The 25964-nt window shown below is 33.7% G+C and overlaps 1 protein-coding gene and 1 long non-coding RNA gene across 3 annotated transcripts; both read left to right on the forward strand.

Annotated features, from left to right (window-relative positions):
• The first annotated feature begins 4466 nt into the window (after positions 1-4466).
• Positions 4467-5767, forward strand: LOC110896534. 2 transcript variants are annotated; one of them, XR_002567970.2, is made up of 2 exons: positions 4467-4811; positions 5268-5767. It is a non-coding gene; the product is annotated as an uncharacterized LOC110896534 (long non-coding RNA). The 2 variants fall into 2 exon arrangements; XR_002567971.2 differs by having other exon boundaries at positions 4472-4806.
• An 18639-nt stretch (positions 5768-24406) lies between these two features.
• LOC110894506 lies at positions 24407-25129 on the forward strand. Its single transcript, XM_022141730.2, has one exon. It carries the CDS (start codon positions 24448-24450, stop codon positions 24991-24993), a length of 546 nt encoding a protein of 181 aa, XP_021997422.1. The 5' UTR covers positions 24407-24447; the 3' UTR covers positions 24994-25129.
• The last annotated feature ends 835 nt before the right edge of the window (positions 25130-25964 follow it).

Below are 25964 nucleotides of genomic sequence, written 5' to 3' on the forward strand. Positions count from 1 at the left end.
GGTTGAGCATAGGGTGCCCATGCCCCATTTGTTGGTTATTGATCGTTCAAGGCTCCAAAAGTCAAGAAAACATCAACATTCTGCATCTGGGCACTTTACGCGGCCCGCATGGGAGTTCCCATACACTATAATGCGGGTCGCCTGAGTTTGATAAATCAGATGCGTAATTGAGGTGGCTCGCGGCCCGCCTCAACTTACCCCTAACCTTCACGCGGGTCGCGAGAGGTTATTATTTCAGAAACTTTAAATCTTTTGTTATGATTACAGAATCTGGCCATTAATAACGAAATCTTTCGTAATGATTTACCTGACCTTTCGGGTTTGAAGGGGTAACTTTGCGGTTTGGCCCTCGGTTATTTACCGATAGGGGCCTCGTGTTATATACCCGCGTTATAAAGTCCCCGGTTTATTTATAAATTATTCAGAAAGCCTTAACTTTCATTATTGACGCTTTTAACCCTTCTTCTACGAGTTCGATCGTAACTTTCTCGTTTCATATCGAAACTTCGCGAAATTCATATATATTATTTTAGTGAGTGCATAATACTGTTACAAAGTCTTTGGAACGTTAAAGGGTCACTCAGAGGTATTATTAAACATGTTGACACAGTTAACCCCTGTAGTTTGTAATCTCTCACTTTCTTCCGCGTTTTGTTTTTGTACGATCTATAATTTATTCGTTTGAAGGTTTAAGCATTATTTAGGGATACTATACAGTATATTTACCCTTGTTGACATTTTATAACCCTCGAATTTATATACTTTCAAGGTTTGTCAAAATTAGTCCTTTATTTATTATAGATGCCACGTGTAAACAAATGACACGTGTTAACACATCATTGGACACAAAAATTCGAGGTGTTACAACCGTTCACGTAGTTTAAATAAAATAAAACAAATTTTATTAAACGATTACAATACAGAAATAGAAGAAAGCAGAAATACAGTACATTTACAACTGAAATAAGTAAAATACAAGAAATGTAGAAGAAGCAGATTGGCTGAGTCACGTGTACACACGCTGCCCTTAAAACAAATTCCGAGTCTCCCAGGAGTACTCGGTTTGTTTCCCAAGGTACAACAGCCGGAGCAGTAGTACTGCCGGAGTTGGCCTACAACCCGAAGGTTACCTTGAAAGCTGCAAGAAAAGGATCAGAAGTAGGAAGAGAGTTGTTTGCATAAGCTATTGTGTTGCTGATGTCTTCTGCAGCTGGGTATGGAGCTGTACTTATACAGCTACTAAGTCGAAACAGTCAAAAGGAATTAAGGATAGGTATAAATTGCATTAAACATCTTCAATGCAATTTAATACGTCATTTAATTCGCTGTTAAAACCGTTTGACTCGTCAGTTTCGAATGCAGAACTAAAACTGCTTCGTCATTAAATGCTGGAAGCTTCTGCGCGCGCGCGCAAGACACACCGATGCACGCGCGTCCTTGCGTGCACAGGTCAGCACGCTCATGCGCGCTGCGTCTATTTGGCTCACTACCATGCGCGCGTGCGCCACACTGACTCTGGTACATGCGCGCGTGCGCCACGTCACCTGTGAGCCTATACGAGCACGCCACACAGTCGCGCCGTTTTGGCTTACTCTGGTGCGCCGCGCACGCCACAACAGGACCCATGCACCATGCGCAACCGTGCGCCTTTGTGTACTCGCGCGCGGACTGCCACGTCACACGCCTCGAACCCGCACGCCACTACAAGCACTTGGTCCTTGCAGCCCCTGTGATCCACCACGCGCACGTGGTCAATAATACAAAGGCGGCTCTCAAGCGGCGCGTGCAAAGTGTGCCATCAAAGAGCCACATTGCGCCTCATTGCCCACGCCACGCGCGCGCGTGTGCGAGTGCGAGTTAGGGGTGCGGAGTTAGGGTGCTCCGCACCCTTCGCGAGTACCCTTAGTCTATGCTTCCATGAAACAATAAGGATGGAGAGTTCCCACTTAAATACCCATTTAAGTTTCATCTCTCCTTCTATATGGGACAAGGTGCTACTCTCCCTTTTGGTTCAGCTTTCAATGTTTCAAACACCCAACTTTGAGCATCGATATCTCATTCATCTTAGCTCCGTTTTGGACGTGGTTTAGTTCGTTGCGAAGCTCTTCCAACATAGAACACAAACCCACAAATAAATATATAAAACCCACTCATTTTATTATATTTATTTCTAGTCCAAAATAAGAAAAAATCATTTTCCTATATTCGTGAAAAATGTTATTTTCACCTATTTTCCAACACTTTTTTTGAATGTTTTTCCATCTACTTAAGTATAATGTTTAATTACAAAACTCTCTTTCACTTCTCACGTTAAGTCAATTTATGTATTAAAACACATTTGTAACGTAACCTAACCCTATACTACATCAAGTGAGCTTTACACAATGAGTATGAACACGGTTATACCAATTATAGATGGTGGATCCTTATATTAGTTGTATTTGTTGGAGAAACATTGAACATGTAGTTTTTGAGAGCTGTGAGAAACACACAAATATGAGTTTTCACTAACTTGATGAGAGCTTCGTAATGAATCAGATAATGTCTAAATTAAGCTAAAAGTTTTCACTAACTTTCTTTTTGCTCCCTATGATTTGGTTGTTTTAACGATTTTGTCCCAATCATTTAAAAATAGCCATTTTCCTCCCTAATATTTCGATTTTGTATCCAATTTGCTCCATGGCTCTAACTCAGTTAAAAATTTTAATTTAAGGTAGGGGTATTTTGGTAATTTTACTAATACAAGTATTTTATTTTATTTATTCCTTAGATTTTTTGTATTTTATTGATATTATATATAATTCTAATTATTTATTCATATATATCACTAGACATCTAAAATCACCGTTCACCATCAACCTCCACTCCAGCTAACAGACCACCACCACCAGACATCATCACCACCCCTCCCCTTCTGCTGCTAACAGACCACTACCACCGTCAGCACGTCATCACCACCCCTTCCCTTCTGCTAACAGACCACCACCACCACCATCACGTCATCAATACCCCTCCCCTTCTGTCGTCGGACCTCACCACCGCAACCGTGACTGTCAATGGAGTTAACCACCACTAAAGTCATCGTACCTAACAATAACCACCGCCTCTTGAAAATCTTGTAATCGGTCAAGGTTTGTAGTGATTTCAGGTTAAATCTTGTCTAGGGTTTCAAATCATATTCGAGTTTATGGTTTCAAATCTCGTTTGTAGATAGAGTTTTTTGATCTCGTGTGGATTTTGTGGATCTAGATCGAGTTTGTAGATCTCTTTGCCAATGCCGCTTGAAGATGTTGTAGCTTTAAATCGAGTTTGTGGATCCAGATCTGGTTTGGGGAAAGAGGGTTTAAGGATGATGCTGTTGAGTTGCGATGTGCTTTAGATCTGGGATTGTTCCATATTGTTAGTGTGGTGGTGCGTGTGGTTTTTGGTGGCATGTGATCGTATGTTGTTGGTGATAGTTTATGGCGGCTGTTAGTGTTGGTTGCAGACGATGGTAGTCAGTTGTGGTGGCTATTGGTGGTGGTGTCCGGTATAGAGAGGTAGAGAGGGGTAAGATAGAAAGAGTGAATGTTTTTCAAAAAAGAAAAACATATAGAGATATATTATATATGAAAATACGAAAATGCCCTTGCTTTTATTAGTAAAGTTACTCAAATACCCCTACCTTAAATTGAAAATTTTAACCGAGTTAGAGCCTTAGTGCAAACTTGAGACAAAATCGAAAAATCGAGGAGGAAAATGACTATTTTTAAACAATTGTGGCAAAACCGTTAAAATGACCAAACCACAGGAAGCAAAATGGAAGTTAACTCGTTTGAAATATAGATACATTTATACACGCTCAAAAAAACTTTATAAAAAATCTATGTAACATTTTTATTTTTTTTCTAAAAAAATACGGAATGTAACATGCATATATTTTTAACATTTAAAAAAACAAAAAACGCCGAGTAATTCTTTTAAAGTGTTAAAAATTTCATGATACATAATATATAAGTCCAAAAAATGTAACATACAGATTTGAACATTTTAAAGAAAAACTAGTCGGCTCTTTTTACATTTTTTTATAAAAATGTTCAAATATATTTATGTTACACTCCCTGTTTTTTAAATAAAAATGTTACATAGGGTTTTCTTGAGTTTTTCAACCATGTGAGTTTTCTTCACATGCACACACACACATATATTAACATGTTATTTATATCTTTAAAATTCAACTTAAAATGCTAAAAAAAATTTCCACAATTTTTTCAATGCTTTTGCATATATAAATATGTGGAAGCTATTTCAATAAAAAATCATTTCGAAAAAATAGGTTTTTGGGTGGTGGGAGTGGGGGGTTCATTGTTTGTTTTGAGATGAACCCTACCATATATATATATATATATATATATATATATATATATATATATAGGGTAATGCTTCATAGGAAACCTTAGATTTTTAGAAAACTTTGCAAACCCTATTGTGTGGTCTAGATTGCTCCACATCAACATATGATTTTAGAGCTTTGGAGGGTAGGATTGTCTTTTTACACATGTTGTATCATTTCATACACACACCCCAATACATGACTGTAAGTCATTTCATTCACCATCATAAGTTTTGTACTTCACCCCACCCTCTTACCAACTCCTTCATCTTTCTCTCTCTAAAAAACATCAAAAACACTTTTTTTTCAATTTTATCAGATTTGAACCAACCATTTCTCAAAGACCTAGATGTAGATCTTATACTCATTCCTTTTTATTGAAGCCACCAAATCTGAGGATCGAAGCAATTATCGAAGCTCTTCAAGAAAAGAAAGTAAGGTGTTGCTCTCATCACATCTTTAATTCTGTTTTTAGAGTGAGAAAACTGATGTTTTGGAGAAAGAAACAACAATATTCATCTTGTTCATCTGGACACCAAGAACACACGCACAAATGTGTGTGAGAGAAACACGTTTAAAGATCTTACTTTTGTTATTTATGTAATTTGTTTAGATTTATACTTTTTATGATATTTGATAGATTTAAATTCAGAGCTTCGTTTGTTTATTTCAAAATTTTAAATCAAGACCAAGAAGAAATTTTTGTGTGCCCAATTTCTTTCTTCAAAGATCCGGTCTTCTTAGTTGTTTCCGATCTATATGTGTTTTAAACATATGGGTTTGAAGCAGATTCGATGTTAGATTCATTACTTTTGAGTTTTTTTATGAGTTCTTTGATTTTCGATGATGTTATTTTCAATAAAATGTTTGTCTTTTTTTTTTTCATCCTTACCAGGTGGTGATTCTACTAGATGGCATATCCTGTTACTACAACCCATAGCTACACATGTTACATTTTTTTTACAGCTACATATGTAACGACCATTTGTTATATATGTTAATGACCAGCTTGTTAGAATAGGTTAATGGAGTTTATGCAAGAGATAAGTCAGCAAAGGTAGCATATAAACAGCAAAGACAGACCGTCAATGGAAGCTCCACCGCTTCTTAGTGATCTGTGTTTTCGTTTACTAGTAATATGTAATGTGAGACTCTTATTATTTTATCTAGGACGTGTTGTTAAAAATGTTCTGGCCTTCCGAACTTCTGCCCTGAAGTCGACCTCAGCATATTTGTGTTGCTTTTGGGTCTATGCATCCATTTTTGTGTAACTTGCTTGTAGGCAATGTAGCTTTTTACAAGGTTACCAGTACATTAATCTCTAACACATGTTATGTGTAACTTGCTGAAAGTCTTAACACACGTTATAATAGAGCCTTGACACACGTTATTTCAGTTATACCGTTATGGGTATAGTAAACGGCCCACCATTTTTCTTAGTGCTATGTATTTTCGTTTACTAGTAATATGTAATGTGAGAGTCTTATTGTTTTGTCTAGTACATGATGTTAAAACGGTATGGACTTAACACATTCTGGAAGTCTTAACACACGTTATAAAGAAGGCTTAACACACGTTATATCAGGTATACTATGTTGTTATCAAGTTACTATTGGAGTTTATGCATCCATTCTGGAAGTCTTAACACACGTTATAATAGAGACTTAACACACGTTATACATCTCATGCGCGTAACACATGTTACAGTATGTATATACAAATCATGGTGTTTTGGAAACCCCTAGCTTATACATGACACCATGTTGGGTTAAACCAAGATTATAACAGAGGCTTAACACATGTTATCCCAGGTATACGGTGTTACAATATTAACTTGTATGTTCCATATTAAATTATTAACTTGTACACGTGTCACGATCAGTACATGCACATCATGGTGTTTTGCAAACCACTTTCATAGACATGAATACAAGTCGGGTTATAATGGATGCTTACATGTTATCATATGTATACAAGTGGGTTACAACAAGATTACGATATTAACATGTTAGATCAGTATATACACATCATCGTGTTTTGTAAACCACTAGCTTATACATGAATACATGTCAGGTTACAAAAAGATTATAACAGTGGCCTAACACATGTTATACATTCCAAAATGTGCAAAACAAATGATCCGTTTCATATTATATATTCCAAAATTACTGATACATGTGTTACCATAAATGGCTCGTTTCAGATTACACGTTACATACTAACTTGTACATTTATTACTTGTACAAGTTTTACGCTCAGTATCCACATTATCGGATATTTTAAACATCAACAAAAATAAAATAGATATTACTTGTTTTTTTAATTAACAAAAGGTTAACACACGTTATATATCAATCTAACAGGGGCTTAACACATGTTATACATGATCACATATCAGGTTACATCATGGTGTTCTGTTACAGAATGAACCACCAACACATGTTACAAATGAACGAAGACTTCTTTCCCAAAGAATGTGACTTATTCAATGTCCCCGCATTAACGTCGCCTTCATCCATCCAGCTTGTCAATTCAATATCTTTTATGGATATGTTTCTGTAAATCAACACACGTTATATATCATTCTACCATGTGCTTAACACATGTTATGGGTCTGTCTCTGTAAATCAAGCAACCCAACAAAAAAACAATTATTGTTAAGATCAAAAGCCCCAAACAAGCAACCAAACCAACAAAAAAAACCCGTTCAAAATCTCATCCTAAAGTTTTGGATTTATTTAAAATACATGAACATTAACCATTACTAGAACACACATTAACTTCGCGTACATCCATCCAGCTTGTCAATTGAATTTTCCGTAAATCAACACACGTTATATAACATTCTAACAAGGGGCTTAACACATGTTATGGGCCTGAGTCTGTGAATCAAGCAACCAAACAAAAAAACACTTACTGTTTAGATCAAAAACCCAAACAAGCAACCCAAACCAACAAAAAAACAGCTACTGTTAAGATCAAAAGCCCCTAACAAGCAACCAAACCAACAAAAAAACCCGTTCAAAATCTCATCCTAAAGTTTTTGATTTATTTAAAATACATGAACATTAACCATGGATACCCCATTAACCATTACTAAAACACTTTCAGCACACAAAAACATATTAACAACCATTTCAACAAAAAATCAAGTGTGAAATGATATTTCAAGAACACTTACCGGATCTATACCCGTCCGATGAACACGAAGAAGATCTTCAAACCTTCTTCTCACACACACACACTCGTGCGTGTGTCTTTGTGATAAAGATTGTTGGTTCTCTATCTAAAACATCAACTTTCTCTCTCTTAAACATTCATCTTGTCATCGTTCTTCACACACACACACACACACTCGTGCGTGTGTCTTTGTGATTTTTTCAGACCACATGATGCTAAAATTATCTTCAAATGAAGATCACCATTGAAGGATCACCATTGAAGACCATGAAGCTTTTCTCTTTCACACGATGAAGAAAGAGGAGAGAGATAATAGTGTATTGAAAGATTTGACTAGAAGAAAGAGGAGAGAGATGATGATACTAGTACTACACAAGCGGGTTTTGTCATTTCCAATGCCAAAAAGTGTTTTTCTTCTACCGAAAATACCCTTCCAGTTGTACTAATGTCTATTATAACATTTCTTTTAAATATAGTTCTTACCAAAATTAAGAGAGCCCTTGATCAAGTGTGATGAAAGATAATCAATGGATGACATTGGGTTTCCATAGTTTTCTTAAAAAGATAGAGTTTTCTATAGAGCCCAGCCCTGTATAGAGATATATTATATATGAAAAGACGAAAATGCCCTTGCTTTTATTAGTAAAGCTACTCAAATACCCCTACCTTAAATTGAAAATTTTAACCGAGTTAGAGCCTTAGAGCAAACTGGAGACAAAATCGAAACATCGGGGAGGAAAATGACTATTTTTAAACAATTGTAGCAAAACCGTTAAAACGATCAAACCACAGGGAGCAAAATGGAAGTTAACTCGTTTGAAATATAGATACATTTATACACGCTCAAAAAAACTTTATAAAAAATCTATGTAACATTTTTATTTTTTTCAAAAAAAATACGGAATGTAACATGCATATATTTTTAACATTTAAAAAAACAAAAAACGCCGAGTAATTCTTTTAAAGTGTTAAAAATTTCATGTTACATAATATATAAGTCCAAAAAATGTAACATACAGATTTGAACATTTTAAAGAAAAACTAGTCGGCTCTTTTTACATTTTTTTATAAAAATGTTCAAATATATTTATGTTACATTCCCTGTTTTTTAAATAAAAATGTTACATAGGGTTTTCTTGAGTTTTTCAACCCAGGTGAGTTTTCTTCACACACACACACACATATATTAACATGTTATTTATATCTTTAAAATTCAACTTAAAATGCTAAAAAAAATTCCACAAATTTTTCGATGCTTTTGCATATATAAATATGTGGAAGCTATTTTAATAAAAAATCATTTCGAAAAAATAGGTTTTTGGGTGCTGGAAGTGGGTGGTTCATTGTTTGTTTTGAGATGAACCCTACCATATATATATATATATATATATATATATATATATATATATATATATATATATATATATATATATATATATATATAGGATTAGGATCAAGAGTGAACAACTTCTTGAGAGTGAACTGAGTAAACTAATCTTGACCCTTGATCATTTTTCAGATAAAAAGGGTAAGATTGACAATACCCAAGTATGTTTAATTAAAATCACTTAATTTTCTCATCTCTTAACTCTCTTTCTCTCTCTCTCTCTCTCTCTATCTCTCTCTCTCTCTCTCCCCCTCTCTCTCATTTTTAATTATTTCTCCATTATTTCTTTATCCATAGATTTTGTTTTAATTTTAACTTGAATGTTGTTTTTCTTTTATTATCCGTATACATATAGATATCATAATACATTGTTTTTAACTTTTTATAATTTTCAATAAACATTAAAAAATTTCTCTGAGATTGAAATTGTAATTATTTTTGGGCATTAATAATTTTTTAAATATGTGATAAAGTTATTTATTTTTGCATACATGTGATATGTTTCATTTTCATTAATTTCTTAATTTTTATATAAATCAACTCGTGTGCATGCCTAATATAATATATGTTGTTAATATACACATATGTAACCATTTCTGAATATAATACACAGATGTATAAAAGACCGTACACATGTGTATAAATTAACATCTGTGTATCTTGTATACACTGATAGTTAGTGAGACTGTACACATGTGTATAAACTAAGAGCTGTGTATATTGTATAAACTGATACTAGCGAGACTGTACACATATGTATACACTAACAACTATGTATCTTGTATATACGGAAACTAGCGAGATTTTAGGGATTTTGATTATATTGTTTAATAAATGCAATTTACAAAAGACACAAATACCCTTCTGTCATTTATTTTAAAGGGGAGTTACAACATTATAATTACAAAATCTTGCCATTGTTTAAAATCTCTAGATGATGTAATCCAATGGCCCAGATTAGTTCACACAGTTCACTCTCAACCTAGTGTTCACTCTAGAACCCTACCCTATATATATATATATATATATATATATATAGAGAGAGAGAGAGAGAGAGAGAAACGGGATCAGGAGAAAACGCTCAAAAGTGTGAGAACGGTGAGAACGCATCCTGGCCCAACACATGTCCCTTGGCATTAAGAAGGGCGGAGGGGCTTTTTTGTCTTTTAATTCTTCTTTTATTTTCACAACGCGGTATAATATTTTCTGGCGTCTAAGTTTTTTTTTTTTGGCGTTAATTCTATTTATTAAACTTTTTGGCGTTTAATTAATTGTTTTGGTGTCACATATATAATTTTTTGGCGTTATATCGTTTTCTGGTTATTTTTTTTGGCGTTTGTGGCGTTTTGTATAATAATTCACTACTAGTAATTAATGTTTGCATAAGATTAAAATAAGTCCAATTTTTCTTTTTGGCGTTTATTGAATTTTTTGGCGTTTAAATACCCTTTTTAGAAGGTGCTTTGCCAGCAGCTATTCTCCCAGTTTTCATTCTACTAGCGTTTTGGTGTTTGTAGTTTTTGGCGTTTTATATAATAATGTATTTTATTTATAGAGAATTAGATAACAAAACAACATATAACTTGATATCAATACAATATAAACAGAAAACAAAAATAATTAAAAACGGTAATCTAATTTTTCTTTCCAATCTTCAATGTCATCAGCCTCTTCCTTCTTGAATTTGTTTTTGGCGTTTTGAACATTTTTTGAATAACTTAGCTAGATGCCAACTTTCCTTCATAAACCCCGTCTTTTTCAGAAGAAGCTGCTTAGTGGCATTTTGTTTTTTGGTGTGATATTCTTCTTTGGTGTCATGTCATTAAAGATCAACTTTTGCTTGATGCTATTTGTAATAATGGAGTCCAAAATAGCATTTTATACTTGTGTTGAACCCTTTCTTCCATGCCTATAATCATCAAGAACAAAGCTCACATGATGGCATATCACTGTCATCAGTCTCTTTTTCTTGAATATTTGTCCATCTCATTCAGAAAAATATTATTGAATTAAACCCCTCAGAAAAAGGATCCATTTCAGTGAAACCTTTGCCATCCGTGGCGTTTTAAAGGGAGTGGTTTCTAGAGGATATGGCGTTTTTGTGTTTTTCTGGGTGATTAATTTCATTGTGAGCCTATACTAGCACGCCACACAGTTGCGTCGTTTTGGCTCACTCTGGTGCGTTGCGCACGCCACAACAGGACCCATGCACCATGCGCAACCGCGCGCCTTTGTGTACTCGCGCGCGGACTGCCACGTCACGCGCCTCGAACCCGCACGCCACTATAACCACTTGGTCCTTGCAGCCTCTGTGATCTATCACGCGCACGTGGTCAAAAATACAAAGGCGGCTCTCAAGCGGCGCGTGCAAAGTGAGCCATCAAAGCGCCACATTGCGCCTCATCGCCCAAGCCACACGCGCGCGTGTGCGAGTTCGAGTTTGGGGTGCGGAGTTAGGGTGCTCCGCACCTTTCGCGAGTACCCTTAGTCTGTGCTTCCATGAAACAATAAGGATGGAGAGTTCCCACTTAAATACCCATTTAAGTTTCATCTCTCCTCCTGTGTGGGACAAGGTGCTACTCTCCCTTTTGTTTCAGCTTTCAATGTTTCAAACACCCAACTTTGAGCATCGATATCTCATTCATCTTAGCTCCGTTTTGGATGTGGTTTAGTTCGTTGCGAAGCTCTTCCAATATAGAACACAAACCCACAAATAAATATATAAAACCCGCTCATTTTATTATATTTATTTCTAGTCCAAAATAAGAAAAAATCATTTTCCTATATTCGTGAAAAATGCTATTTTCACCTACTTTTCCAACACTTTTTTTGAATGTTTTTCCATCTACTTAAGTATAATGTTTAATTACAAAACTCTCTTTCACTTCTCACGTTAAGTCAATTTATGTATTAAAACACATTTGTAACGTAACCTAACCCTATACTACATCAAGTGAGCTTTACACTATGAGTATGAACACGGTTATACCAATGATAGATGGTGGATCCTTATATTAGTTGTATTTGTTGGAGAAACATTGAACATGTAGTTTTTGAGAGCTGTGAGAAACACACAAATATGAGTTTTCACTAACTTGATGAGAGCTTCGTAATGAATCAGATAATGTCTAAATTAAGCTAGAAGTTTTCACTAACTTTCGTTTTGCTCCCTATGATTTGGCCGTTTTAACGGTTTTGTCCCAATCATTAAAAAATAGCCATTTTCCTCCCTGATATTTCGATTTTGTATCCAATTTGCTCCAAGGCTCTAACTCAGTTAAAAATTTTAATTTAAGGTAGGGGTATTTTGGTAATTTTACTAATACAAGTATTTTATTTTATTTATTCCTTAGATTTTTTGTATTTTATTGATATTATATATAATTCTAATTATTTATTCATATATATCACTAGACATCTAAAATCACTGTTCACCATCAACCTCCACTCCAGCTAACAGACCACCACCACCAGACATCATCACCACCCCTCCCCTTCTGCTGCTAACAGACCACTACCACCGTCAGCACGTCACCACCACCCCTTCCCTTCTGCTAACAGACCACCACCACCACCACCACCACCACCACCATCACGTCATCATTACCCCTCCCATTCTGTCGTCGGACCTCACCACCGCCACCGTGACTGTCACTGGAGTTAACCACCACTAAAGTCATCATACCTAACAATAACCACCGCCTCTTGAAAATCTTGTAATCGGTCAAGGTTTGTAGTGATTTCAGGTTAAATCTTGTCTAGGGTTTCAAATCATATTCGAGTTTATGGTTTCAAATTTCATTTGTAGATAGAGTTTTCTGATCTCGTGTGGATTTTGTGGATCTAGATCGAGTTTGTAGATCTCTTTGCCCGCTTGAAGATGTTGTAGCTTCAAATCAAGTTTGTGGATCCAGATCTGGTTTGGGGAGAGAGGGTTTAAGTATGATGTTGTTGAGTTGCGATGTGCTTTAGATCTGGGATTGTTCCATATTGTTAGTGTGGTGGTGCGTGTGGTTTTTGGTGGCATGTGATCGTATGTTGTTGGTGATAGTTTATGGCGGCTGTTAGTGTTGGTTGCAGACGATGGTAGTCAGTTGTGGTGGCTATTGGTGGTGGTGTCCGGTATAGAGAGGTAGAGAGGGGTAAGATAGAAAGAGTGAATGTTTTTCAAAAAAGAAAAACATATAGAGATATATTACATATGAAAAGACGAAAATGCCCTTGCTTTTATTAGTAAAGTTACTCAAATACCCCTACCTTAAATTGGTAATTTTAACCGAGTTAGAGCCTTAGAGCAAACTGGAGACAAAATCGAAACATCGGGGTGGAAAATGACTATTTTTAAACAATTGTAGCAAAACTGTTAAAATGACCAAACCACAGGGAGCAAAATGGAAGTTAACTCGTTTGAAATAGAGATACATTTATACACGCTCAAAAAAACTTTATAAAAAATCTATGTAACATTTTTATTTTTTTTCTAAAAAAATACGGAATGTAACATGCATATATTTTTAACATTTAAAAAAACAAAAAACGCCGAGTAATTCTTTTAAAGTGTTAAAAATTTCATGTTACATAATATATAAATCCAAAAAATGTAACATACAGATTTGAACATTTTATAGAAAAACTAGTCGGCTCTTTTTACAATTTTTAATAAATATGTTCAAATATATATATATGTTACATTTTCTGTTTTTTAAATAAAAATGTTACATAGGGTTTTCTTGAGTTTTTCAACCCAGGTGAGTTTTCTTCACACACACACACACACACACATATATTAACATGTTATTTATATCTTTAAAATTCACTTAAAATGCTAAAAAAAAATTCCACAAATTTTTCGATGCTTTTGCATATATAAATATGTGGAAGCTATTTCAATAAAAAAATCATTTCGAAAAAATAGATTTTTGGGTGGTGGAAGTGGGGGGTTCATTGTTTGTTTTGAGATGAACCCTAATATATATATATATATATATATATATATATATATATATATATATATATATATATATATATATATATATATATATAGGGGATCGATAAAATGAAAACCACCTCTAGTTGTAAGAACCATGGGAACCACTTTCTGGCCCTTAGATCAACTAGATGGATGGATGTGATTAAAAGTAGTAAATATTAATATTAAAAGCTTTTTGTCTTATTATGCCGTTAATATTATAATCCAAAAGGGTATTTAAGTAAAATCACTCTATTTTGTCTTTTTATATATATTAATTTTAAATTACCTTTTTTGTCCTATTCATTAATTAGTTTTTTGACTTAATTATTTTTTATTTATAAACAGATTTTTTTTGTAAAACAATTTTTTGAAATCAAAATTTTATTATAATTTTTTTAATTTTTAAGATTTTTACGCCCCGGCCTTTTCACCCCTCGTTTTTTGACGCGCCGTTTTTTCGCCCGCCTTTTTCACGCGTCGTTTTTTCAACTCGTCGTTTTTATGTTTTACGCCCCGGTTTTTTACGTTAACGTTATTTACGTTTTACGCGCCGGTTTTTTGCGTTTTACGTTCCGGTTTTTTACGTTAACGTTATTTACGTTTTACGCGCCGGTTTTTTGCGTTTTACGTCCCGGTTTTTTACGTCAACGTTTTTTTGCGTTTTACGCGACGGTTTTTTGTGTTAACGCTTTTTTACGTTTTACGCGCCGGTTTTTTACGTTAACGTTATTTACGTTTTACGCGCCGGTTTTTTGCGTTTTACATCCCGGTTTTTTACGTCAACGTTTTTTTACGTTTTACGCGCCGGTTTTTTACGTTAATGTTTTTTTACGTGTTACGCGCCGGTTTTTTACGTTAACGTTATTTACGTTTTACGCGCCGGTTTTTTGCGTTTAACGCCCCGGTTTTTTACGTTACCGTTTTTTTACGTTTTACGCGCCGGTTTTTTTACGTTAACGTTTTTTACGTTAAAAATTTTAAACTTCTTACGTTTTACGTTAAAAAATTTAAACTTTTTACGTTTTACGTAAAAGTTTTTACGTTTTACGTTAAAATTTTTACGTTTTACGTTAAACTTTTTATGTTTTACGTTTTACGTTTTACGTTTTTACGTTAAAAAGTTTACGGTTTAACTTTTTTTTTTACAAAAACTTTTTTACGCAAAAACGAACGCACACAGAAATCGCAAACTCGGGAAATGTCTCAGATATATCGTTATCATCATCGACTAGGGGGGGAAATTAAAAAAACGACATCAAAACAAAGTCAATCTCGAAAAAAAAACGGGGTTTGGCTCAATTAACTGATAATCAAAAGGCTGCAAAAGAGGGGTTGCAGGTTTAAAAAACCTACCCTCCGCCATCCTTGCCGCGCCATCGTCATTAAAATCGACGTTTTTATTTTTTTTTTTTCATCATCGCCACCCGCATCCAACATATCAAACCCACAAAAAGTCCCACTGATCAAAGTACAAACCCAACAAATATAATCAAAACAAAAGTCCACAGAGTTCATCAGACCCTCGTAGTCCAAGAACACAGCACCACCGGGCACCGCTGTACACAAATCAAAGAACAAATCCAACAAAATATAATCAAAACAAACAAGATGTACAGGTAAACAAATCCAACAGAAACAAAAATCGAACCTTTGGCCCCCCACCAGCCACCTGCACCAGCAACGACTACCGAAGGCATGTAATCAAGCCAACAAAACCAAAAGACTCACCAGAGTCGATGCCGGCGGTGGTTGTTCCGGCCAACAAAACCAAAGACTCACCGACTACCTCCGCCCCCACCATCACCCATCACCCCCTGTCTTCCGACCAACCACATCCCACCACCGTCTTCCACCACCTACCAACCACCTCCCACCACTGACCAAACACCTCCCACCATCGCCTCGCCACCGAACAAAACGCCACCGCCACAACACCCGTCGCCCACCTCTGCAAAAACACCACCGCCAGCAGCATATTAACCACCAAATGACATCACCATAAAAAACATCCCTCAAACCGTCATCACAAAAAATCCCCAAAACAGCTCAAATAAAAAGACAGAGAGTAAACATATCTTTGGCGACGGATGCAGCGGCGGAGGGTAGTTGTGGGGCGGCGGAGATGGCGGAGAGAAAGGGAGGCCGGAGATGGTGGCTGGTCGTACATTCTCTAGAAGGGGGGTGTGGGTGAGTACGGTCGTCATCATCATCATCGACCACCCCACCATCATCTTCGCAGTTGTCTGGTGCTTGTCGCCGGAAATCGGGAGGGGGGGGGGGTGTTTGGCTGGTGGTAGCCGGATAAGGTTGATTTGGGGTTTTCAAAACGAGATCGGAAGGCGTCGGAGATCGGAGATCGGCACAGGGGCGGATCTTTGGGAGAGAGTGAGAGGGATTTCAAATTTTGGGGAGGAGATGAATCACAAAAGTCTGTGATAAAAGACTTTAAAAGAGAGAGAGGTTGAAAAAGTGGAGAGAGAGAGAGTGTGGTCAGACATAATAAATGAGGAGAGATATTGGGAAATGACATTTGGTAGTAAATGACTAAACTACCCTTTTGTGTGGCTAATTCTAATTGGTTGAGAGTGGTTCTCGTGGTTCTTACAACTGGGGGTGGTTCTTATTTTAGCGGCTCCCAATATATATATATATATATATATATATATATATATATATATATATATATATATATATATAGGATTAGGATCAAGAGTGAACAACTTCTTGAGAGTGAACTAATCTTGACCCTTGATCATTTTCTAGATTAAAAGGGTAAGATTGACAATACCCAAGTATGTTTAATTAAAATCACTTATGTTTCTCATCTCTTAACTCTCTTTCTCTCTCTCTCTCTCCCCCCTCTCTCTCATTTTTAATTATTTCTCCATTGTTTCTTTATCCATAGATTTTGTTTTAATTTTAACTTGAATGTTGTTTTTCTTTTATTATCCGTATACATATAGATATCATAATACATTGTTTTTAACTTTTTATAATTTTCAATAAACATTAAAAAATTTCTCTGAGATTGAAATTGTAATTATTTTTGGGCATTATTTTTTTTAAATATGTGATGAAGTTATTTATTTTTGCATACATGTGATATGTTTCATTTTCACTAATTTCTTAATTTTTATATAAATCAGCTCGTGTGCATGCCTAATATAATATATGATGTTAATATACACATATGTAACCATTTCTGAATATAATACACAGATGTATAAAAGACCGTACACATGTGTATAAATTAACATCTGTGTATCTTGTATACACTTATAGTTAGGAAGACTGTACACATGTGTATAAACTAACAGCTGTGTGTATTGTATAAACTGATACTAGCGAGACTATACACATATGTATACACTAACAACTACGTATCTTGTATATACGGAAACTAGCGAGATTTTTGGGATTTTGATTATATTGTTTAATAAATGCAATTTACAAAAGACACAAATACCTTTCTGTCATTTATTTTAAAGGGGAGTTACAACATTATAATTACAATCTTGCCATTGTTTAAAATCTCTAGATGATGTAATCCAATGGCCCAGATTAGTTCACATAGTTCACTCTCAACCTAGTGTTCACTCTAGAACCCTACCCCATATATATATATATATATATATATATATATATATATATATATATATATATATATATATATATATATATATATATATATAGAGAGAGAGAGAGAGAGAAACGGGATCAGGAGAAAACGCTCAAAAGTGTGAGAACGATGAGAACGCATCCTGGCCCAACACATGTCCCGTGGCATTAAGAAGGGTGGAGGGGCTTTTTTGTCATTTAATTCTTCTTTTATTTTCACAACGCGGTATAATATTTTCTGGCATCTAAGTTTTTTTTTGGCGTTAATTCTATTTATTAAACTTTTTGGCGTTTAATTAATTGTTTTGGTGTCACATATATAATTTTTTGGCGTTATATCGTTTTCTGGTTAATTTTTTTGGCGTTTGTGGCGTTTTGTATAATAATTCACTATGAGTAATTAATGTTTGCATAAGATTAAAATAAGTCCAATTTTTCTTTTTGGCGTTTATTGAATTTTTTGGCGTTTTAATACCCTTTTTACAACGTGCTTTGCCAGCAGCTGTTCTCCCAATATTCATTCTACTAGCGTTTTAGTGTTTGTAGTTTTTGGCGTTTTATATAATAATGTATTTTATTTATAGAGAATTAGATAACAAAACAACATATAACTTGATATCAATACAATATAAAATGAAAACAAAAATAATTTAAAACGGTAATCTAATTTTTCTTTCCAATCTTCAATGTCATCAGCCTCTTCCTTCTTGAATTTGTTTTTGGCGTTTTGAACATTTTTTGAATAATTTAGCTAGATGCCAACTTTACTTCATAAACCCCGTCTTTTTCAGAAGAAGCTGCTTATTGGCATTCTGTTTTTTGGTGTGATATTCTTGTTTGGTGGCATGTCATTAAAGATCAACTTTTGCTTGATGCTATTTGTAATAATGGAGTCCAAAATAGCATTTTATACTTGTGTTGAACCCTTTCTTCCATGCCTATAATCATCAAGAACAAAGCTCACATGATGGCATATCACTGTCTTCAGTCTCTTTTTCTTGAATATTTGTCCATCTAATTCAGCAAAATATTATTGAGTTAAACCCCTCAGAAAAAGGATCCATTTCAGTGAAACCTTTGCCATCTGTGGCGTTTTAAAAGGAGTGGTTTCTAGAGGATATGACGTTTTTTGTGTTTTTCTGGGTGATTAATTTCATTGTGTATAGACCCCTCTCTCATAGGAGTTTTTTGGCGCATAGTTTAGGCGGGACTTTTATTGTAATAAATGATAGTAATAAAGTAATTATCTTTTCAGTTACTGTTTCTGTATTTAGTGTTGATCAGCTTTTATCAGTTTTATAGGTTATAGACGTCCCATCTTCTAAGTTTGGCATTTTTTTAAATGGCCTTATGCAGACCAACATGACAAAATACAATAACGGAGTAAATAAAATTTAAGCAGGAAAAAATATTTTTTGTTATTTTTGGCGTTTTGTTAGGGTTAACCATTTGTAGTATTATTTTGGCCTTTTGCTAATAAAGATAGAAATATATCATTTAATTGTCTTAAAAAAAGAAGATTACATAGAAGAAAAAAAAAAGAGGAAAAAAATTAAAATCCTTCGTCAGAAGGTACTTTATCCGAATAGTATCCATCACTTGTCTCATCTTCTTCCTCGTCGGAGTCTTCATCTTGATCTTCATCCATGTCATCACATTCACCTTCATCAGCTTCTTGTTCCTGAAGATTCTGAAGCCTCCACCTGAACATGTCTTGCATTAACTCCAATTTTGAGTCTATTTCTGTGTTGGTACAAGTGGCGTTATGCAATTCTTCCATGAAACCCAGTCGTTGCTTTGTCATGATGTTCTCTAGCCAGTAGACTTCCTGCTCTCCGTTGTCGTATGTAACCGTCACCATGTTTGTTTCATCATCAAAACGCCATGATGTCATGACAGGGTCTGGCTTCACATCTCCTTTGATTGGTCCAAATTTGCTGGTTAATGCTTTCATAAGCATATGCGTTTCATGGCATTCGTTGTCTAGAGCGATGCCAATGGATAAGATTTGCCTCTGTATCTCTTCTTCCATCTTCAGAATTACCCTGACCGTCTTAACATACACCCTCCTTCTGTTGTCAAAATGGAGGACGTATCGCCTGATTCCCAGAGTGTATCTCCACGAAACAATTGTTGCCATTTTTGGCGTTTTGTTTAAGTTGGCGTTTTTGGTTAACGATTTTTTTGCAGAAAATGGATAGATTGAAGTGATTATGGAAGCTATGTTTTACCTTTATTTATATAATGATGTTTTTGGCGCGTAATTTTGGAGGGAATTTCTTCTAATAAATGTTAATAACTGAAATTCAGTTATTTGTGTTGTTTCATCTTCCTGTAATATTCAACGCGTTTTATTACTAATTTTTGGCGTTTAGTTTTAATGGCGTTTTATTTTTTTTGTATGGCGTTTTATCATTTGATGGCGTTTTGAATATGAGGGGTAAAAGACCCTTTTACCCTTAATGAAGCGCGTTCCACGTAATAATATTGATGTTATTTACGAAAACGCCACCGCGCAATCTAGTCCATGGATTGTTTTATTCGGACGATCCATAAGCGTTCTCACCGTTCTCACACTTTCCACCGTTTTCTCTAAATCCTGACCCTATATATATATATATATATATATATATATATATATATATAGAGAGAGAGAGAGAGAGAGATAGAGAGAGAGAGTTAAGTTCGCGTACAAATAGGCTTAACGTACAAAATGTACAAAAGACATGAAAAAGTTAAAAAAAAAAACGTGGTGGCATTTTCGTAATTATTTTTCTCATAAGGTAATTGTTAAAATTACTCCAAAAATGATGTTGTAGGGTAATTTTGTAAAATTATCTTGAAGGGTAATTATCAAAATTACTCTACAAGTTAATTATCAAAATTATTCTACAAGTTTATCAAACAACATATAATTCAAAATTACTCTACAATATCATTTTACAAAATTACCTTACAAGATCATTTTACAAAAATTACCCTACAAGACTATTTGCAGAGTAATTTTGATAATTACTTTACGAGTAAAATAATTACGAAAATATTATTGCATTTTTTCAGTAAAACCGTTAATTTCTTACGTTTTGTATGTTAAAAGTATTTGTATTTGATTTTTTATCTATATATATATCTTGATCAGCCTTGCCCATAGTTTACATACTTAGTTTAACCATGCTTGTGAGTTTAAACAAGTAAATTATTTATATAAGGCTATAGGGTATACTTTCATGCCACTTAACTACACGTACGCGTTACATCACCTACTTGACCCTCTTTCACTTCACCTCGCAAAAAGGAAATGGTTTAACCCCCATTAACGCCCCTTAAATTAATTAAAATACACACACACACACACACACACACACATATATATATATATATATATATATATATAACATGTTGTGTGTGTGTGTAAATTTTGCAATAATTGATTCTCTCCATCTCTCCTAGTTAACTTCTCAACATGTGAAGCTTTTAATGTCTCTTAACACCTTTCAGGAGCGGTATAACAAGTGTTAACGGATGCCAACTAGAATTAACACATATGAATGTTAGAGTATACCAAGTGGCCTAATATAATAAATATTATTTAGTATAAGTATGATAAAATCACCAGTAGCAACACGCGTTGAAGTTGATCATATATCTCACGCACACACACATATTCTCAAGAGGACATTCAAGTTGCCATTGGCGAAGCATAGTGGGGGCGGCCGACCCCCCGAACTTTCGCTAAGTAGTGGAGAGTATGTAGTTTTCATATATAAATTTTTTGGTATATACGTTTTCGACCCCGCGTTTTATAGAAATTTTTGGGTATATAAGTTTTCAACCCCGGTCGGGAATCTCAAGCTTCGCCCCTGCAAGTTGCTAAGATATATGTCTCATAATCAATGGCGAACGTGTATAGAGCCGTATGAGGGAACTACCTCTCGTAAAAAAAAAAAAAAATCTAGTGTAACTTGTAGACAAAAATTCTAATCATCAACTTTAAAGTTCGATTAAACGCCTCAATCACCAAAAAAAAAATAAATCATGGATCCAACATCTTCCTATACTAATAAACAAAAATCTTTTTGTACACGTGTCACTCTCTGGTGCCTGCTCCCTTTTAATAATAATATTACATATTAATTTTTATACACAAAATATAATATAATATTAATTAATATAGTTAGAGATAAACGTATAAATTCAAATTTAATTAATAATTATCTATAACAAATATAAATGTATCAAATAATATAATAAGTATAATATTATTTAATATAGTTAGAGATCAAACGTATAATTTCAAATTTAATTAATAGTAAATTACTTTTTGAGTCCCTATGTTTTAGTGGTTTTAACCACTTGAATCTAAAATCAAAAAGTTTAACGCCCTGAGTCTCTAACCGCTCATTCACACCCCTTGTAAAAAATTCAAAAAACTTTTTGTAAGACCAAATTCTCTAAGTTCTCACAACTTGTAGAAATGTAATAAAGTATCAAATCACATGTACAAGTACTTATAGTATATAACTTAGAAGACTAAAATTACAAGCGGGTTAACTAAATAAAGTACCAAATTATCTTTAAAGCGAACACTAAATGGTTTTTAAAAGACATATTTTTTTTTGTTATTAAGTATATAACATTATATTTACTTAAACCGTGTAATACACGTGTTCAATATTTTATTCCAATTTTAAATTTATGTTAATATCAATATGTTTTCATCTTAAAAAATGGTCCAACTTCCTAATAACATTGAGTTTTAAATATTAAACTTAGTTTCAATCATATTACCTAACTAAAAATATTATCATCATGCTAAATAAAGACATTATATAATATTATAAAAATTTTAATTTTAATATTTAAATGTCGACTACTAATTAAAAAGTTATTGTAGACGCTCAAATTTATAGTTTAAAAAACTTTAGTCCTTTTTTTTTAAACGTGTACTTTATTTTTAGTATGATTTTTTAAATGTAATATTTTCTATACAATGATGATATTCATATATTGTCTCATGATCTATATATCTAAAAATAGTATTTATATCAAAGAATTTTTTATATCAGTAATATACATAGTAGAATTTAATTACAATTCATTTACCATAACCTAATAACTTATAATTATTTTTAAAAATACTTACAATTTTATGATTATTAATTTTTTTTAATTTTTTAGTGTTACTTCTTTTTAACACATAAAATAAAATGGATTGTAGTATCTCAAAAGAGAAGTGAAAACTTAGAAAATTATTTTGAATAGCGAAAATATAATTGTTCTTTTGTTTAACTATTTTATCTAAATAAGTCATTTCATTAATAAGGATTATATACAAATTTATAATTTACATTTTTTCGTCATTTAACCCGTGTTCATTTAGTTTATTTATTAATAGTATATACAATAATATACAATAGTATACAATCTATCTATACTATATAATAAAAGAAATCATTTTGGGACACTTGTCATCATATTAGGCCATGTTTTATAGATAAGTATTATTTTAGTTTAATCTTTACTAATTAATTATAGATAATCCTCCTACTAAATATTATTTAGTTTAATTTCTTATGGATAATTATTATTTAGTTTAATCTCCTTCTCATTTATAATATTATTTATTTAACTAATAGAGTAAGCTACGATTTTGGCCATTGTGCTTATATCACTTTTACTCTTTTAGTCCAAAAAGGATTTTTAACATCTGAGCCACCGTCTTTTTTTTCTAATCTTTTTGGCCCCTAACGTCTTTTTTAACCCTTTTGGCCCCTAACATTTAATGGATGGAGTTAGTGTTATGGGGTTAGAAAAAAAGATGTTGGGGGCTCAGATGTTAAAAAATTCTTTTTTGGGCTAAAAGGGTAAAAGTGATATAACCACATGGGCCAAAATCGTAATTTACTCTAACTAATATTATATATCATTTATACATTTACAGAGTTTTAAATAATGAGGTAAATTTATTGAGACTTCGTTAACAAATTTTTCTACAACAAAATAATCTATTTATATCAATCTAAATTTTTATCTATACTATACTATGTAATAAAACATTAATGTGTGACACATGTCGTTCCTTGTAGGTATTTATTTTATGATTTTCTCGCCTCACTTCCAAACTAACTTTTTTATTATTTGGTATATAAAATTACATTTATTTAACTTGTGTAATAAATGAGGTTTTTTAAAGATGTATTATTTTATTATTTGGTAAAGGATATTACATTTATTCAACCCGTGTAATACATGTGGTTTTAACGATATAATTTTTTTATTTGGTATATAAAATTACATTAATTCTACCGGTACAATATGGTTCTTATATATATAACTTTTTATTATTTAATATATAAAATTATATTTATTCAACCCGTGCAATAAATGAAGCTTTTAAAGATATAATGTTTTATTATTTAGCATATAAATTTATTTACTCAACTCGTGTAATACATGGGTTATAACCTAGTTTCTCTAACAAAAAGATAAATGCTTTATATGCCACGAAGCACATGTTATGAACCTCTGATATCTAAATTTGCTGTAAAAAAAAGTAAAATATGTTAAACTCAACATATAAAATACTGGTCAAACAGTACTTTATACTTTAATTTAATAATAATAATAATAATTTAACATATATAGTATTATTATTATTATTAATATTAATAATTACAAAGAAATTTAAATAGCAGCCTGATACATGCGTGATGGCCGAAGTGTATGCCCCCACGCGCCATTGTCTTCCGTGCCCCATTATACACACAAATAATAAATCATAAAATAATAAAAAAACAATATAAAATAAAACAAAAATCAAAACTTTTTGTTCATCCTATAAAAGCCCTCGCGTCTCCTTTGCCACTTCACAAACACCCCTTGTCCCCCACTCCCATATTCCCAAAGTACCCTTCTACAATGCAATATTTGAGTTCCAAGAAACGAGTCCGTTCCGACTCGGACGAGTCAGGAGTCGACTCAGCAGAAGCCAAAAAAATCCTCCTCGACATTCTCGACGAGTCAGACGTGTGCATGGTGAGTCAAGACCTTGACTCGTTCATGAAAAGCTTCCAAGACGAAATTTCTCCGGCACCGGAAGTTGTCACCGGAAAAACAACCGAGTCAAATCAGTTAACCGAGTCAACCGAGTTAACCGAGTCACGGGTAGAACTTGGGTTTCTGTTGGAGGCGTCGGATGACGAACTGGGTCTACCACCGACTGAGTCGAACAGGACGAGTGAGTTGGCTGACACGGTTCAACTCGGTGAGTTATGGGGGTTAGATGACCAGATATCAAGCTATGGGTTGAACTCGTTTGAGTATGAATTTGGGTATGAAGATGTGAATATTAGTGAATATAATAACGGTGAATACGTGGCGTTAGATGGACTGTTCGATCATACAGATGTAGGGTTTGGATCGTCGGATCTGTCGTGGCAGCCGGAGACTTTGCCGGCTCAGTGACGGAAGTTCGATGTTTTAGTTAACTCCGTTAGCATATTGTAACGTTCTTTTATTTGTTTTTAGTTTTAAACAAAAGTGGATGTTAGAAAAATATATAAATACTCCGAACTAGAAATTCCAGCCACTTTATAGTTTATATACGTCTGTTAAAAAAATATATACATATAAGGACTACATCGTAATAAATAATTTAAAATTAATCGAATTATTTGGTTTAACACTAATTTATAATATTTATTTTTTTTTAAAGTTCTAAGTTATACATAGAGAAAAATGCCCAGATAATCCTTATGGTTTGTCATTTTTTCACCTTTAGTCCTTAACTTTCTAAAACTACAGCTATAGCTCTCAACTTTTTCAGTTTCGTTCCCGGATATTCCCTAGGCCTAAACATTAGTTACTTTTCTTAGGTAAGAGATTGTGAAATGACAAAAATACCCTTACTAAAAAATAAAATAACTTAACCCATTAAATAAATTTATCATCTCATTTTCTCCCCTTGCAACTCCATCATCCCATCTTCTCCCCCACCACCGTTATCGTTCACCAAAAGTTATCGTTCACCAAAAACTATCAGCTGCTAAATTGATTAACACTGATTATTAATTATTGATTTTATGAGTTTACATTTTGGTTTACATGTTTCTGCTTATTTAAGCTATACACACTTTTTTTTTGTTTTACAGGAAGTTAGGGTGGTTTCATTTTCAATTTTAGATGAAGGATTGTTTGATTCTTTTGTATGTTGTTTTAATTTGGTTTTGTATTCAGATTATTGCTAATTACAAATACTTTCTCTATCTAATTAAATTTTAAGGGTGTACCTATTTGCACACCCATTTGCCTATTGGCACATCAAAAAGATGTTTTTTGTCCTATATGCACACCCTGCAGTGTTGAGCTGTGGGCAAAGCGTGGCGTTTTGGTCCGGTCAACCAGACAAAGACTGATGGGCGTCTGACAGGTCTGTT

Source organism: Helianthus annuus, chromosome 12, assembly GCF_002127325.2.
Source record: "Helianthus annuus cultivar XRQ/B chromosome 12, HanXRQr2.0-SUNRISE, whole genome shotgun sequence".
Classification (NCBI taxonomy): domain Eukaryota; kingdom Viridiplantae; phylum Streptophyta; class Magnoliopsida; order Asterales; family Asteraceae; genus Helianthus; species Helianthus annuus.